We start from the raw sequence: 18866 nt of genomic DNA on the forward strand, positions 1-18866 counted from the left end.
TGAGAGAGTAGTGGTATTTGGGGATGAAGTCTCGTGGTAGCTTCGTGGTTTTGAATAGAAATAGAATTACATCGTTATCTTTGTTAAGGTCATGCAGCACGTCATCCAAACATATTTATTATCAATTTTTGGTGTGTTGAATTTTATTTTTCTTGCGATGAAAACAATGAATCTTGATTCATTTTGAGACAATTGGGCCCCATTTTGACTCTTTTGTCTTTAATTTCCTCTCCTTTTTGCATAGTTTGTTGTAGGATTGGAGTGGGTTATATATAGTAGATTTACATTTTTAACAATTGTCAAAATGTGGTTTTTATCATGTTTGACTAACAATTTGAATAGGTGGTATGGGGAGGTTTGATTTGAAAGTGTATGAAGTTTTATTAGTTATGTAAATTAAATGTAAAAGAGTATGACCATTGACTTTCTACATAGTAGGCCGGAGTGGTTAGCATCGGAATTTATAAGAAAATGAAAAATAATTGAATTAATGTGAATGAATAAGTTTTTTTTTTTTTTTTTTTTTTTTTTTTTTTTTTTTTTTTTTTTTTTTTTTTTTTGAATTAATGTGAATGAATAAGGGAGTGAGAAAAATAAAACTACTGTATTAATAATCAATAATATTGCTAAAACTGGAAAATGATTTAAAATGAAAAAATAAACTACTGTATTAATAATGGATGGAAGAAATATAAGATATACTACAATCCTTTATAAATTAAAAATCCAAAAATATATATTCTAATTCGTGTGACTATGCAAGCGACTTTCATAGTTTATACAATCCCTTATAAACTAAAAATCCAAAAATATGTATACAAATTCGTTTGACTATGCAGGCGACTTTCCAAATTGCTGCCTCGACACTATTCATATTTTCTTGCTTAAATTCAGATTCGTGTATCACCTAAAATTATACTCCGTACTTACTCTATCTGATTATTATTGAGGCATTTTTATGAGTAAATATATTAGAATTGAGTATTTAGCTAATTAAGTGAAGATAAAAATAATAATAAAATAGATAAGTGAAATAGAAGTAGTAAAGTATGGGAATAAAAATAAAATAGATAAGTCGAGAGAAAATAAAGTAAGAGAGATGACATGTTTTTATTTTTGTCAGATAACTCAATTATAATAAAGCGATATTCGAAAAAAGAAATACAGCTAAAGGTAGTAAATTAGTGTTTTAATTCAAGTTAAATTTCAAAAACTCAGTTTTTGTGTATATATTATGGCCAAATTTTGTAGTATATGATTAGAAATCAAAATTCGACCATAACATTTGTATTTATCTGCAACCAATTAATCCCTTTGATGTTGAATTTAAAAGCACAATAACTAAGTCTCCACAAGTAATCGATCATTATCTAGTAGCTCGAATTAATTACATTCTTAAACACGTGATGCTCACTAGAAATTATATGGAGTATATAAGACCGAAATATGATAGAAAAGTATTATAGTAGTACTATAATAAAATCTCATAGGCTCATAGCGTTTAATGAGGGGTTGATTTATATTATGAGAATCTCACCTCCCTCGTTTATATTATGAAGTAAAATTCGTGAATCGAAAATTCAAATATACATATGATAATTGAGAAATATCAAGGAAATTATTAAGAACATTAATTGAAAGGGATTGGGATCGGATGACATGTGGGATGAGCTAATTTTTCATATGTCATAACATGATGACTTATCAACAAACACAGTCTCGTGTTGCCACATACACAAAAAATGCTCATCTATACTATATTTAATAAGTCATTGTATTTATTTACGACTACTACTTTATTTTATATTTCCTGGACGAGCGTACCTTTAGTTTTATTTGTCCGTGCACAAATAAAATAAGACCACCAAAATGGTTCTAACTTAAATTTAAGGAATTTGATACATATACTGATCACTGGTTATTTTTCTTTAATTTTCACATCATACGCAAGGTTAACCATTAATGAAATCTTATATTTGCAGTTCAATAATGAAATTTGTCAAAAGTAGCAAGTCAAAGTTTTGTGAGGACATTTAGACATTTAGAGTTTATTAATCCCAATTATGTTTTATTAGTATCTAATTAGGATCTATGAATCTTAACCGGTGCGGCCCCACACATCCTTATACGAGGTCGTGTTCACATTAGCCTATTAAGAGCATTAACTAATACTCCCTACTCCATTCCACTATAGTTTTTAGACATGATTTTTTTAAAAAAATTATGGAGTAATAATATTTTAGTAAGTTAACTGGAAAGTGATAATCAACTAGAAGATAGAAGAAATAATATTCTCTCCATTCAAACTATACAAGTTGAGTATTTCTTTTTGAAATATTTCAATTATATTGAGTCATTTCTATTATTAGAAAAAAATAAAACATATAATTTCTTTTAGTTTGTTTCCTCTTGTACTTAGTTTCTCTTATCTCTATAACTTTATTTGAGAATTTTTTTTGGAAAAGGAGCAAAAATATAAGTAATAGTACGTAGGAAAAATTTATGTATTTGAGAAGAGGCATTTAATGTGGTTAAAGTATATAATAAAAAATTCATGTATAAATATATAAGGAAAAAAGTGGATGAAGAGGGGCATTTGCCCCATGTCCCCATAAGCTGGCTACACCCCTGATCCCTCCTATTGTTTTTTTTTATCTTCATTAAACATAATTTCTTTATTTCCATACCTAAAAGAATCACTTCAACTCAGTTGGGATAGACAGAGTAAGAGAAAGTAAAATAAGAAAAACAAATAAGCCATTTTTTTAAAAAAAAATATGAATATGACTTGATTACAAAAGAACAAAGTGAGTAACATTTATGCTTAATCAGCATGTATGTTCAACTTTTAAACATAGATAGTTTTGGTTAACCCCAAAAACCCAAAACTCTCCCTTTTTTCGTGCTTCATATTCGAATCCATTATTGGTTTTGAGCTACTATTGACGCTCCTATAATTACACACGATGCATGGTTCACTCAATGTGATCAGGTGTGGATGGGGAAATTTATTGGAGTCAATGTTGATCCCATAACTCACTGCGATTCAATTCTTCTTATCCATTTTCCACTTATAGCTAGTGCAGTGCTTTTAAATTTATATAGTTAGTAGTATACCTTTTTTTCCACGCATGACCGACACCATTAAGTTAATTAATGATATTTATCTTCAATTAACTTCGAAAATTTATTTAAAAATAACAACAGAGTAATTTATTTTATTTTATAACTTAAATTACGATAGTGAAAACTAAGAAGCATAATGATGAAAAAATATTCATTTATTGATCATATTTATGTAAAACTTCTTTTTTTCTGGTAAGAATTAGTTGGTCAATGGTTGACTGGATCTGCTCCGAAAATAATGTCGACTTTTCAAAATGAACGAAAGGGAAAGAGCGGGTGACATAGGCAATGACGAATTACCCACACGTGGGGCACAACCTTCCACGTGGCACCTGATGATTAGACCGTGTAGTCCATACTTCCTTGGCGGCGGTCAGCCCATCCACAACCTTTCGCCCCAAGCAAACGCCTTCACAAGTTGCATCCAACCAATATCGACAAAACATTAAAATATAAAATCGTTTCCATTTTTCACACAAAATCAGTCACAATTTGCATTTTTATAAGAGAGTTAAAATTACAGTTTAGGACTATTTAATTTACCTTTAATTAGTAAATTTTCACCTGAAAGAATTTACTGGCGAAGTCACGAGTTGCAGTGTGGGTCCCACACCACATGCACACAGACGGCCGCCAACATACACACACACGTATAGAGAGAGAGAGAGAGAGGTAGGACCAGTAAAGCACGTTTTAAGATAAAAATAATAGTCGAACAGGTACAATGACCCACGTGAGTATAATACATACACACAATTACAATTCCTGTGTGAGCTGTGTATATATATATACGCGCTCCCTCCTTCCATTTCTCGTTTTCAAAGCGAAGCAGTTTCAGCAAAGCCTACTCGAAGAAAAGTCTACTCAGCCATCACCAAGCCTTGATTTTTTGGATAAGCTTTTACTCAATTTGGAAAGTGAATGAAGGGAGTCGAGCAGCAGCAGTTGAATTTGCCCGCGGGATTCAGGTTCCACCCCACCGACGACGAGCTCGTCGTTCACTATCTCTGCCGGAAGTGCGCCGGCCAGCCGATTTCCGTCCCCATCGTCGCCGAGATCGATCTCTACAAATTCGATCCATGGCAGCTTCCTGGTATGATTAATTTCCTCTTTCAATTTTGGATAAATTTGTTTCTAGGTTTTCGGAAATCGATTATTGTGAAATTTCCCCTAAAAGTAAATGAATTGATTAATGATGTGATGGTTAATTGATGAACAGAAATGGCGCTTTACGGTGAAAAGGAGTGGTATTTCTTCTCTCCAAGGGACCGGAAGTATCCAAACGGGTCGCGGCCGAATCGGGCGGCGGGAACCGGTTACTGGAAGGCGACCGGCGCCGATAAGCCGGTGGGGAAGCCGAAGACTCTGGGAATCAAAAAAGCTCTGGTTTTCTACGCCGGAAAAGCTCCCAAAGGAGTCAAAACCAATTGGATTATGCACGAGTACCGACTCGCAAATGTCGATCGCTCCGCCGGAAAACGCAGTAATTTGAGGGTATTAATCTATTTTCATTAACTTTACTTTTAATTTTCGAAACGATTTATGAAATCATGGCTTAATATGTATTTTTGCGATGATGCAGCTTGACGATTGGGTGTTGTGCCGAATATACAACAAGAAGAGGACTCTTGAGAAGCACTACAATGTGGATGAGAAGGAAGTGCAGTTCTCGGACAGCGAGGATCAGAAGCCGAATGTGATGGCGGATCCGATGATGAATGGGTATATTATGCAGCAACAACAGCAGCAGCAGCAACAGCAGCATTTCGATTCGTCTGAGTCGATGCCAAAGGGGAATGCTACAGACTCCAGCAGCTCGGAGCATGTGCTTTCGTCTTCCCCTGAGTTTAAGGAGGTGGAGAGCCAGCCCAAGTGGAGTGAGTTGGAGACGTATCTCGATACACAGTTCAACTTCATGGATGCTGGATTTCAAGATAACATGTTTAATCCCCAAATGCAGTATAATGACCAGTTCCCATTCTACTCGGACATGTATGCTTTCATGCAGAAGCCCTTCTAAACTACCTACTTGTTGTATACTGATTCATTTGGCTCAGCCTGAAAAGGAAAAAGGCCCTACAAAGTATCTATGCACGTTGAAGAACCTCGATGATGATGATCTGAGACTAGCCCGTGGAGTGGAGAGTTGGCTGCGGGTCGGGTTGAAGGTGGAGTTTGGGTTATGGTACAAGTAGGGATATTCTTGTATGGTTTGAAGTAGACCATTTGAATATGTTAGCTCATATATTCATTTTTTCCTTTTTTGTGTTTTAGAATGTAGCATTCATGCAATGGGTCACAAGATACAATAATATCTGGTTTAGTACAAGTAAATTCAATCCCTCTGTATATATTCTTGTGTAAATTCTTAGTACTACTATTTATGAGCAAAAGCTTTGTCTTAAAGTAGCACTGTAGCATTCATCTAATGTTGTTGTTGCCTTCACCTATTTTGAAATCTATATGTACACATGAATCAAAGATAGTATACTATCTATATGGAACTGGACCTCGGGTGCTGCTCACAGTTGGCAGCAGCCCAGCCTATCGATTGCTTCTCGTTGTCGTAGACCAACAATTTATCCTGCATTGAGATATCTGCACCAGAAAAATGAAGGGTGTATGATTCTTTATGTTGTAAAATTGGATGGTGCTGAACTTATGCTAGAGTTGTTGTTATGTCCTTACCTCCAATCATGTTGACATTGTTCAAACCCACATCAGTACCATTTAGAATTCCCAAGCACGCGTTGCCCTTCGACTGCATGTTCAGGTTTCGATAGTTTGTTCAACAAGATATCCAAAAACATATGTGGCTGCAAGAATGAAGTAGGAGATCTTACGGAGATTATGAGGTACCCCTCTGGGGGGATCTCGAACTGAGATTTGCTTCGCCAGCCGCTGGAAAAGCTAAATGCTAGAGACTTGAAGTACTTCCTCACGTCTCGCGTGCTCTTGAAAGGCTTCTTGCCTCTCCAGCAGAATGGGAGGGTGTGGTCATCAGTTGCTTCTTTCAGAGACTTCCCGCTTAATTCTTTGTGTATCTGCAAAGCCACAACGATGCACCATTCTCATAACAACGTCGTGCTAGAAATCATCAAGTGAGGTTTTTTAGCTTTCTTGATACTGACCAGAGTGAGAAGAGCATGGTAAATCTGAGAAGTGAAGTAGCTGTAGGAGCTCCCGCTGTCGAAAATCACGTCTAGGTTCTTGAATCCTGTGCTTCTCCCACCAAAACGAAGCTCGGCCGATCCAGCTGCATAGTGCTTTCTGCTCTCAATCATCAATCAAGAAAGAAACTCTGAGTTGAAGCAATTTCTGGTGCAAAAACTAATAAGCCCCACAAAAACAGTGTTGATTCAAGTACTACTTACGTGTGATCACGTGACATCGGTGTCCATGTGATGCGTGAAGGATCGTAAACATCTTCTCCCAAGAAGAGAAAGCCTCCCTGCCCACCTATGCAGTGGCCGATGATGTTCTTTACAACTCCCTGGTCACGGAGCTGCGACACAATGCTGGATTTCCCTCTCCCTAGGCCGAACACTCCATCCAAGGGGTGGTCAGACGCCCCGGGTAGCTGATCGTACCCACATCTGCTCAAAATAACACAAGCTAATAATGTTACTACCATCAACAAGAAATCACATCAAATCTTGAATCTTACAAATCATAATTAGATGAGAAAGATGACTAACCCAATGGTCAAACGAGGACTCATCCGAACTCCAGTGGTGAGATTGAGAGTGAATAAATCATTGACAAGAACTCCCAGAGACGAACCTCCATCTGCGTACTCAACTTCATAGTCACATTGCTCTGGAGTCTCACATTTATAATCGCTCGAGTGAAGAGAGGCACAAAGGGGATCTCTACAGACAACGAGATCATTGCTTGGTCGATAAAGTGGGTGAAACCCCTAAAAACATTTGAAATTATACAACAAGATCATACTCTGAATCAAATAAAAATTGCAGTAAATCATTCAAAGAAGGAGAGCTGAACTTGATAAAGTATAGATATTAGACATGAGATATTGTAACACACAAAATTAGGAGTCAAGTATGCTATCTACAATATTTACCTCACATAAACCAATTGTTCCAAATTCTAAATTTGATCCCCAATTTCTCTTAAATGTTCATGAAACTTAAAAAGTAAAGTGCCTCTTTACCAAAAAGCCATTTTACATTAAATTCAGATTCAAGAATCACTCAGCAAAAATGTCCTTCAATCTACAAATAATAGGAACAAACTGCAATAACTCAGGAAGAAATCACTTTATTTCCTCTTTTCATTCTCTAGAACCACTGTCCTGAAACTGCTAACATGCTGCAAAACTACAGGAACGGAGCTCACCGTGGTGCAACGAACGCAGGGGGCATCGCATTGAAGCCACGTTAGATCACTTCCTGTATCAGGATCAAGAAAGTAGGGCCTTGGAGGATATCCCAGATACACTTGAACAAAATAAAACCTGCAACAAATCAACACTCTGCTCACTCAAAATATCAAAAAATCCCCCCCAAGTTCTACTTTCTTGATTTCAGCCACCACTCGACAGTCAATACACATTTAGTCATCCATCACTGTCCATGTTTCTCAGTAAACAAAATTCTCAATCATCAATAGCATTTGCAAGTGCAACACAAAACAAACAAATTTTAGAATGACAAGAGGATAAAACTGTGGTTACCCATTGGGATAAACGTTGCCGTATAATGGGAAAATGATTGATTGGCCAAATTTCTTGATTGATGATGACGATGATGATGGGCTGCTACAAGAAGGTCCCCATCTCCTCCACTTTAATTGCTGATCATCACACCCTACACATGATGCAACCAACACCACAAAAACTATAAAAAATATCGACTTTTTCCCTCTCTCCATATCTTTTTTTGGCTGGCTCTCCCTTTTCGATCTACCAAAACGAGAGCTTTTTAACAAAATGCAGTTGTATGGATGTGGATGGTTTTGATTGGAAGTAAAAGTGGAATCTTTTAAAATGTAAGTATATATATTACTTGAGATTCAAGGCTGGAACAGTAATGTAATGCCATAGTTAAACTGATTCTTGCCTTTTCTTGCATGGGATCTAAGGCATCATTGTGGAGCGAAATTTTGGCTGCTTAATTCCTTGCTTTCTTCTGTCTGAGAATTTTATACCCTTTCAATCTCAAGAGTCTTGACAGATGGAATTTGATACAATGATTTCTATTATGTCTTCTTCCTGGGAATAATCTTTCTTGTTTGCCCAAATGGCCAAGTCAAATCAAAATGAAGTCTTTGTTTAGTGTTGGTTGAAGTGGAATTTTCAATTAGTTTAAATAATATTTGTAATAGAAGTAAATCACGACTCTTATTAGCCAATGGAGCAAACTTGGAAAAACGAGACTCTTAATTGTAGATGGGGAGAGTATTATTTTTTATAAAATTAAAAATATTAAAAGTATTTATCGTTATAGTTTTATTAAGTTTAGAATTATAATTCATAACTACAAGTCTACGAGACTGCATTTTTAAATTTCATTATTACACCCGTCCGATGTCCGATTCAATTAATTTCCTATTTGCACTAATTTCTGAATTCACATTTATGAAAGAAGAAACAATACGATTATAGTTCTAGACTCATGAATGTATACCATAACAATTTTTATACTAATAAAAATTCATATAATCAAAACTAAAATTTGCATTTTTCAATCTTTACTACAAAAAGAACAACCACAATCATAAAACACATGTCAATTACAAACACTTTCCGATATCTACTACTATCCTTTCGTCATTGAAATAAAAGCATAGTAAATATAGTTGATAAAAAAGAATATAAAAATTAATAACAACAAAAAATAGTTACCTTCATTTTATGCCGTGCACAACCATTATTCACATTATGTGATGGGAATCTGAATATATACCTTAAATATACTGTATAAATATATAGTAAAAGCTAGTATAAAAAAAGATCAAAAATATCAACAACGGTAAAATACAATAACATGATGATAAAAAAAAAATAAAGTGTGCATAAAATGATGGACAATTATAATCTTTTGATGCAAAATATTATGATTGGAGGTTCCACATTAGTTATTTTAAGATTGAGAATGAAAAATATATCCATCATGAGTAATTGTACCACGTAAATCATATAGCCAAGAGCCATCTAGATTAAAATAATAAATCAAGTTCCCATTAATACTACATCTCTTGCAACTCATAGTCTCACATGAGAATTCAAATTAATAGTTGGGTTATCAAGGTGAAACGAAGCTCCCTTTGTACTCAACAAACACGTGTTCCACGTATTGGCGCTCGATGATTCTTCGTGCACGATAATCATACACAATATGGCCACACAATCCATCGGAAATAAACACATAAGAAGGGCTCAAAAGAGGGACACGAGAGATGGAGATTAGTTCCACACGCGTCATATAAATCCAACTCAATTCGCTCCCTTCAAATCTTGACTCATAAATCTTGACGGCCATATAATCTCCGGGAGTACTATAAACCTCAGATACAACAATGTTGAGAAAAGAGTGATCATCTTGTACAAAAATATGATTAAAATATACATGGTCAAGTTCTGGCAATATGATTTTCCAAAACACTTCATTCTTCATGTCAAAGCTCAGAATAATCCTCTCACCAAAAACATGTGCATAATGGGCGCTCCAGTAAGTAATATGGTCATTCTTGCACCGCGACACTAGTACTATTGTCGAACACTAAAAGAAGGAGAGCTGTTGCGCTGGTCGCAAATGAAGAAGACGAAGACAAAATTTTCGGATTAAATTATTACTAATCAATATTCTAATTTGGGCTTTGGCTCATTAATTGGCCCGGCTGTACTTTGTCGGGTTCTAGGCTTTGTGATTTTGTCACATTTTAATCGGAGATGAACTTTAAAATGTGTAATTAAAACAGAGTTGAAAAAGTTAATGGATGGTGTGTCCTACTTTTATATATGGAGTATTAGTTTTATACTAATAAAATTTAAATGGGGATGAATTATTGGAATATATGATCAACTAACAAAAATGGTAAAAACTAAAAAGTGAAATGTGACAAATTTTATGGGACGGACGGAAATGGAAAAATGTGACAGAATTTTAGAGGTGGATGGAGTAATTTTTATCATAATTTGATTCTACCCCCAAAATTGTATTTTGGATGTGCCACTGGTCATTACATCATTATGTTTTAATGCTCTGATATTCTTATCCAATACAGTGCTACCCGTTTTTATTGTATCATAATAAATTCATAATTTAATATTTTATGATATTACATTTACGAGCAATTTGGAGAATATATTACTCCCTTCGTCCTAGTTTAAGTGTCATATTTTGCCATAAAAGTCCGTCCCAGTTTAGAAGTTACATTTAGAATCTTCCATATTTGGACATAAAATTTTATCCCATTATTCATCAAAATTACACCCAAATGACATTATCTATATAAAAATAAACCAAAAGAAGAATGAAAAACCAAAAAGTCAAACCATCACACTTTCCACCAACTCACTTCATTTATTACACACTCCACCATCTCACTTCATTTATTAGAGCATCCACAATAGGGCGGACTATACGACGCCCTAAGACCACGTTTATCGGTGCTTAGTGGCCGACCTCCACGTCATTTGACAATTAAAAAAAAAATTAATTCCCAAGCTGGTCTCTCTCTCTCTCTTCGAACGCGGTCGGATGGTGTGGTGTGCAACCACCGACCGCATGGTCTCTCAAATCCTCCCATGATTCCTCCAATGAAATTCTGCCAAATGGCACAATCTCATTGGCTGATATTTTTATTAACAAAAATGGATATATCTTTAATATATTATATACAAAAATTATAAAAGTATACTAAAATTGATAGTTTTTCATCCTCTACAAACAGAGACCACATTTGCTATAGTTTTGCATTAAAAAAATCTCATATTTTTTCCACATACTTCTTTTATTAGTATAATATCTTGTTTTGTAATCCTTTCATTGTTTGTTTTTTTTATATCCCCCGTCCCGGCTAAGATGACACATTGCTTAGCCGGCACGAGATTTTAGCAGTTATTGGTTAAAGTGTTTAGAGAGAAAGTGGGTGTGAGTATTAAAGTAGAGAGATAAAGAAAGATGAATATTTAAATAGGAGTGAGAAAAAGTGATTGAGTGTATTAATTGGAGAGAGAAAGTTACCAAAAAAGGAAATGTGTCATCTTAGTTGAGACAAACTATAAAAAAAAACGTGTCATTTTAAGCGGGACGGAGGGAGTAATTTTTAGTTTGTCATTTTTTCGTACTTTTTAATAAAATTTTATTCAATAATAAATATTTTACTATGTAATAATATTATTGTTGAAAAAATAATATAAAAAATATATAATGGTATGGTAGGGTGGTCTTTGATAAACCATGAAAAAAGGTGTGGTTGGATTGGATAAGTATTAATGATATGGAAGATGATGTGGAAGAGATAGAAATGAATTAAATATTGGAAAAAAGGATGGTTGGGTTGGGATGGATGATTGCTGATAAACATAGTCTAAGCCCCGCCCTATGCACCACCACATCAGGATTTTATCCTCCGCCCCTTCCACCTGCAATGGGGCGGACTATAGCCCGTCCTAAACATTTTATTTATTATTTGAATATTTAAACACTACAAAAATTCATTAATTCTATTTTTTATGTTTACAAATATATCAATTAGCAAGAATAAAAATATAAAAACACCACAAATTAAAGGCATATCCTATTGTTAGTATTTATTTTTTATTTTTTATATTTTATGCTTGCAAATATGGAAATCGTCGGAATTCATTATTGAATTTAGAGAGAAATTGAGATGGGGAAGAGAGTGGAGTGAAAGGTGTGAAATGAAGTAAAAAATTGGTGATATATATAGAAGAAAATACAAAAAAAAAAATGAAAAATGTGTGCATAGTCCGGCCTATAGTCCGCCCCCCTGCAATGGTGATATTTAAACACGATGCATAGTCCGCGGACTAAGGAGTGGGCTTAGGGCGGGGTGCTGCAATGGCGGACTAAGGGGCGGACGATGCATCATCCGTCGCATCGCCTGCCCCATTGTAGATGGCCTTACACACTCCACCAATTTCTTAAAACTCGTGTCATAACTAATTCTAACTCCTAAATTGGGACGGAGGGAATAGTAGATGAATATTTTATATGATCGTGTATATTCCCTAAAATTTATCTACAATGAAATGCATGTACCTGCACTAGTGTTACGGAGTTTGTATGGCGACAAAAATATACTCCATCCGTCCGTCATTATTTGTCACTAATTTTCTTTTTGATCTGATCGTTAATACTTATCACACTTACTTTACATTTCACTAACTCATTCTCATTCACATTTTATCATATAACTAATATATAAAAATAAGACTCACATTCCACTAATTTTTTCTTACTTACTTTCTATGTGGCGCATATTTTTTAAAAATTTAGTTCTAGAATTGCTATTTTATTGAATTTTTCATAATTCAAGAATCTTGATACCTTAGGCAATGGTTAGCAGTTTTAGGATTGTTGTTATATTGGATCGCCTCAGTCGTGTCTGGTCTGGTTTGATAACGTTCATAAGAGGAGCTTGAAATGAAGTTTTATTATTCAGAGTCCAGCTAATTGGAATTTATTCCATAAATCATAAACAAGAATTTCAAGTTAAGTCCACTCTTAGAGTACGAAATATATTAATTAATTAAGTCTAATAGCAGACTTCAATTAATCAATGAATATATAGGGGCACACTATGGTTAATAAGTGAAATTCTGTCAAAAATCAAAGTAAATCTCAGCTCTTGGATCTTTGGATTGGATGGTTGTGATAAGCTATATTATTAGTCTAAAATGCTATATATATTGTAGTATATCATAAGCTCGGAAATAGTCAACTTAAAGAGGAAGTCCAGATTATTTGCACTTTCAAATTCGGAAGGATAATCAATATTATTTTACTATAGTAGCTGATAATAATATTTTATTTTGGTCTAAATTAAATTGGAGCTCAATTTAGTTATTTAAAGTCAAATAAGTGTGATCCAATTCTGATTGGCACAATACATAACTTAACAAATAATTACCTTCATTTTATGCCGTCCACAACCATTAGTCACATTATGTGATGGGAATCTGAATATATGCCTTAAATATACTGTATAAATATATAGTAAAAGATAGTATAAAAAAGATCAAAATTATCAACAACAGTAAAATACAATAACATGATGATGATGATGATGATGATGATGATGATGATGATGATGATGATGATGATGATGATGATGGTGGTGGTGGTGGTGGTGGTGGTGGTGGTGGTGGTGGCGGTGGTGATGGTGATGATGATGACGACGACGATGATGATGATGATGATGATGATGATGATGATGATGATGATGATGATGATGATGATGATAATAATAATAATAATAATAATAATAATAATAATAATAATAATAATAATAATAATAATAATAATAATAATAATAATAATAATAATAATAATAATAATAAGAAGTGTGCATAAAATGATGGACAATTATAATCTTGCTACTCATAGTCTCATAAAATGATGGACAATTAGGATGCAAAATATTATGATTGGAGGTTCCACATTAGTCATTTTAAGATTGAGAATGAAAAATATATCTATCATGAGTAATTGTACCACGTAAATCATATAGCCAGGAGCCATCTAGATTAAAATAATAAATCAAGTTCCCAATAATACTACATCAACTCATAATCTCACATGAGAATTTAAATTAATAGTTGGGCCATGCAGTGTAATCCATGCATATAGTCATATAGATGAACATAAGATTATTGAGGTAGATGATCTGTTGATTGCAAGGTGAAGACGCGTGAAGTGATCATGGAAAACTGTAATGCTTGTCCCTATACTTGCCGTGAATAAACAATCAATACATACAGGAAGGAGACAGAAATGAAGAGAGCTCTTGAAGGAGATCCGGAATAATGAAGCAAGAGGAGAAGAAGACTGGAATCTGGAGGCTAACCCAAACTCCAGATTTTGGAATCGGTGCCGGATTCGGAGCATGAAATATATGAATTACCCAAACTCAAGTAGACATATATAATCAAGAAAAGCGACTATGTTGGCTTCATACTTTTCTTGATGGAATGTATTATCTTGAAAACTATACTATCTCTATTTTTTTTAGTCATTCATGCAATTATGAAATTATATGATCAATTTATTTAGTTATTGGCTCAAACTGGACATAGTGACTAAATCAATTTATATATCTAGTTATTACTAATTCTTATCCCCTGTGAGACAAAATTAATTAATAACTTAGATATATTGTGTTTACATGTTAATATAAAGTATTATTGTTCACGTACAAGAAAAGAAAAAAAAAAAGTAATTGAATAATGATAAGCATTCTATTTTATTAGTGACAATGGCTCTTAGAAATTATCCAAAACTAAAATAGTTGAATATTAACACTAAAATTAGAACCGGCCAATTCTCAAGGGGAAACGAAGCTCCCGTTGTACTCAACAAACACGTGTTCCACGTATTGGCGCCCGATGAATTTTTGTGCACGATAATCATAAACAATATGGCCACACAGTCCATCGGAAATAAACACATAAGAAGGGCTCAAAAGAGGGACACGAGAGATGGAGATTAGTTTCACACGCATCATATAAATCCAACTCAATTCGCTCCCTTCAAATCTTGACTCATAAATCTTGACGGCCATATAATCCCAGCATGAGTGAGGACGTGTGTAGATAGTTTGTTGGCGGTTATTAGGTGGTTCCCAACCAGAACGTGGATGTGAGTGAGCACTCGAAAAATCTGGAAACTGATTGGGATGTGGCTGAGAGGAACGCTGATGTAGGGCTGGAGAAAAATACCGAAATACCGAACTATACTAGCCTTATCGTACCGAAAAAATACTGAAAATACCGAATTTTTGGTGTACCATGACTTTTGGTACGGTATGATACCTTACATATTTGAATTTTCAAATACCGCGGTATACCATGCATACCGAAATTCGGTATATACCGTAGACAAACGTATACACCACAAAAATATAAACACAATTATATATAAAATATATTTTATATATTTTTAAATTATAAAATCTATTGTGAAATATAAATATAATTATGAATAAATTATATTTAATTTATTTTTTAAATTATAAAATATAAATAATATTCTAAAAACTCTAATTTTCTGTTTTAATTGATGTTGAAAGTCAGATATACCGCAAAAGTAAGGTATACCGAACTTCGGTACGGTATCGTTATGGAAATTCGTCATGCCGAAAATAAGGGTATACCCAGGTTTGGTATACCGAAAACTTTGGTAAGGTAAAGGTATGACTTTTTCGCATACCGTATTTATGGTAAGGTATATGCTATGGTGGTTTCGGTAAGGTATACCGTACCTACCCACCCCTACGCTGATGTCTATCATGCCGATATCGAGCGCCGGTTGAGTAACCGGAATCATGTGGAAAACGTGTCAGAGGAGTGTCTGGAAAACGACTGGGATACCCGAGGTGAGTGTTGCGCTGGGAATCACCGTGAGAGTATGGTTTGTATCCACGGTGAGATTGCCAAGTTGTAGGCGGTTGGTCAATATCCCCTTCAACATATTCTGGATAATTAGATGGAGGATCATGGTCTGGTTTATGTGATGGTTCCATATTCGTGAACCAATGATCAGTAGCATCAATTCGTGATTCCAATTTGGTGAAGCCATCTAACAAACGATCAAGTTTGGTGTTGACAGGATCCAAGGATCTGACGTTGGGTAGATCAGGAGAATCAGTTCGGTCAGGAATATCGTGAATGCGAAGAGGTCCTAGACTCTCTATGCGGCCTACACCTGATTGACGGCGTGATGTACCGACCAAAGGTTCGGACGAAGGAAGATCAGGGGGTATATCCCATTGTGGACCAGGTTGTCCCATGAGTATCGGGATGAAAGCACCAAATGATACGCGATAGCGTATCGAGACCTTGGATCGGCAGCGAAATGCTCGGCGATCAAAGGTTCTACGCGTGAGAGAGAATCTCGTTGGGCAGTTGAGAGCAGTTGCAAAAATTGTAAAGAGAGATTTGATTGTAGAGAATAAACTTATCATTCACTAGTATGCACGTTGATAAGTCTCCCTTTTTATATCTAGGACCCTAGGGTGGTTCGACCTCCTACCTCTCGGGAAAAGAACCACAAAGAAAACCCGAGATAGGGCTTATAATTACGCCGGACACTTACAACCTATTAAACCAGAAAACAGAACATACAATATGAAAATACAAAAGCAATCCTATCACTAAACTAGCTCACTTCGGCACACAATCGGCAAGGCGATTGGGTGGCCGTGTCTTCCTCTTCGGACAAGCAAGCTTCTTCCTTTCATTGTTGGACTGCTGATCCCGACCGATGTCGCGTGTGGCGACATTGTCATCGTGCAGTTGAACCTCTGGAATGGTTTGGACACTGGGTTGTTGCACACTCGTATCACTTAGATACAACAATGTTGAGAAAAGAGTGGTCACCTTGTACAAAAATATGATTAAAATATACATTGGTCAAGTTCTAGCCGTATGTAACCACAGTAGGGTGTGTTATGGCTTAAGCCACAACAAAGGATCAGGATCCTATAATACTATGTTCTTATACAAAAGAATATGCATAGCTCAAATGACCTTGTGTAACCCTACATAGTTGTCCTCGGATATGGACATATGGAGAGAGAGCTTGTGATGCCACAAGGCCATATAGACTCGATGATCGTGGACTCGTAGCAACTGGCACGGGGTTGGAGAATTGTACTAAATGTCAAAAATCTTAATTTCATATTTAACTGATCCCGAAGAGACGTAAAGGCTGTCCTGAGACCACGACTGCTCTACTAGAATTGTTGCAGACGGGAGATATTTTGACCAACCAAAGACCCTTTGTCATAATCCTATAATCAAACAGTCTAATTTGTCTATTTGAGGTCCTGTAAAATTTGAGGAAGAGAGAGTCTGGGTCTATGGGAGGTGTTGATGTAAAGTAGGAACTCAATTGCTTACCGTCTTTAATTGTAAATTAATCGAGCTAATGTAATTGATAATTGATATCAAATTTGACAATGTTCTTTCATCCAATTTCATGGATAAACATGCAAAATTTAAGTTTATCATAAAAATGGTTATGAAATCGAACTAAATTTGATAATTAGTTTCAGTTTTTGAAATATTAATCTCAGAGTATATAGATGGCAAAATTGTTACGTGGAGCAATAAAATACATAGACTTTTACAAAGAAAACTCTAGATGTATAGAATATTAAAGAATAGAGTAGAGAGATGTATAGAATACTAAAGAATAGAGTAGAACATTCTAGAATATAGAAAGAGGACCTAGAATATAGAATCTATATGCAAGGAACACCATGAGATTTTTGATAGGCTAGTTTTGTCACTATAACTCTAGAAAGAGATAAGTAAAAAAAAGTTTTTTATTTATTTTAAAAATTCTTATTTAACTTTTACATATTAATGTTTCTTATTTGAAGGAAAAAATTGAAGGCTGTGTGCTTTTTTTTTTTTTTTGCTTCTCAACAAATTTGATATAAATAAGGGCTGGGTCAATGTAGTATATTGTACCTAAAATTTTGTATCGTTATCGTATCGAAGTTTCGGTATACCAGATTTCGGTATAGCAAAATTTCGGTATGGATAATAGTACTCCCTCCGTTCCATAGTTATAAAGGCATTTTATTTTCTGCACTCGTTTTAAAAAAATGATATTAAATAGTTAAAATGGAGAGAGTAATGTAAAAGAGAGAATAATGTAGCGAAGAGTCTTATCTACAATATTCTCTCTCTTATTTTACTTTTTTTTCACTTTAACTATTCATAATTATTTTTTCAAAATAAGTGCGCAAAATGAAATGTCTCGATTACCGGTAAGGATCAGCTACTACCTTTGATAAATCATCTCTTAATACACCAATAAAATATTGACATGTGGACACTATTTAAAAAATTAAAAAAATATAATCACTCCAAATCCAACCCACACTAAACACCCCCTTCTTTCTCTACCTCTAATCTCTCTCATTTTATTTGTTTTAACCGGAAAACCAAAATTCGGCGTCTTCAAGTTCAGCGGCGACGATCTCCCTTGCCGTGAAATAATGAGTCGACAATCTCCGTTTTATTCTTTCGTATTTGTTCTTATTTGTGCATTCTATAACCATGAATTAAATCCTCCACATTAGTAGTACAAACCATCAATGCAGTACATGTTGTTGCAATTCTTCAATATCAGGAGGCAAGAGAGAGATTTAATGGTGGCTGGGAATTTATGAGGAAAGGGAAAGAGAGAGATTCAATGGTGGAATACATCATATTGTTGCAATTTTTCAAAATCATGAGGCAAGAGAGAGATTTAATAGTGGCTGGGAATATATGAGGAAAGGGAAAGAGAGAGATTCAATGGTGGAACATAATCGTGAGCCGCCGTGAGGGTTAGAATTTTTTTTCATGTTTTGGGGGAAGAGAAGAGGTAGAGAGGCATGTTTGGGTTCGATTGTATTTGGAGTGATTGTATTTTTTTTTACTTTTTAAATAGTGTCTACGTGTCAATATTTTGTTGGTGTATTAAGAGATGTTTTATCAAATGTAGTAGCTGATCCTTACCGATCTACTACTGTGA

At 34.8% G+C, this 18866-nt stretch overlaps 2 protein-coding genes across 2 annotated transcripts; one reads left to right on the forward strand and one right to left on the reverse strand.

The window, feature by feature from the left end:
• The first annotated feature begins 3933 nt into the window (after positions 1–3933).
• Positions 3934–5460, forward strand: LOC125205553 (protein ATAF2-like). The gene is made up of 3 exons (XM_048104580.1): positions 3934–4219; positions 4346–4620; positions 4709–5460. Exons 1-3 carry the CDS (start codon positions 4048–4050, stop codon positions 5144–5146), a joined length of 885 nt encoding a protein of 294 aa, XP_047960537.1. The 5' UTR covers positions 3934–4047; the 3' UTR covers positions 5147–5460.
• On the reverse strand, positions 5457–8262 carry LOC125205552 (aspartic proteinase Asp1). The gene is made up of 8 exons (XM_048104579.1): positions 7823–8262; positions 7486–7603; positions 6825–7045; positions 6501–6722; positions 6258–6396; positions 5970–6170; positions 5815–5887; positions 5457–5724 (listed from the first exon to the last, which is right to left on the reverse strand). Exons 1-8 carry the CDS (start codon positions 8017–8019, stop codon positions 5621–5623), a joined length of 1275 nt encoding a protein of 424 aa, XP_047960536.1. The 5' UTR covers positions 8020–8262; the 3' UTR covers positions 5457–5620.
• Between the last annotated feature and the right edge of the window lie 10604 nt (positions 8263–18866).

This window comes from Salvia hispanica, chromosome 2 (assembly GCF_023119035.1).
Source record: "Salvia hispanica cultivar TCC Black 2014 chromosome 2, UniMelb_Shisp_WGS_1.0, whole genome shotgun sequence".
In the NCBI taxonomy this organism is placed as follows: domain Eukaryota; kingdom Viridiplantae; phylum Streptophyta; class Magnoliopsida; order Lamiales; family Lamiaceae; genus Salvia; species Salvia hispanica.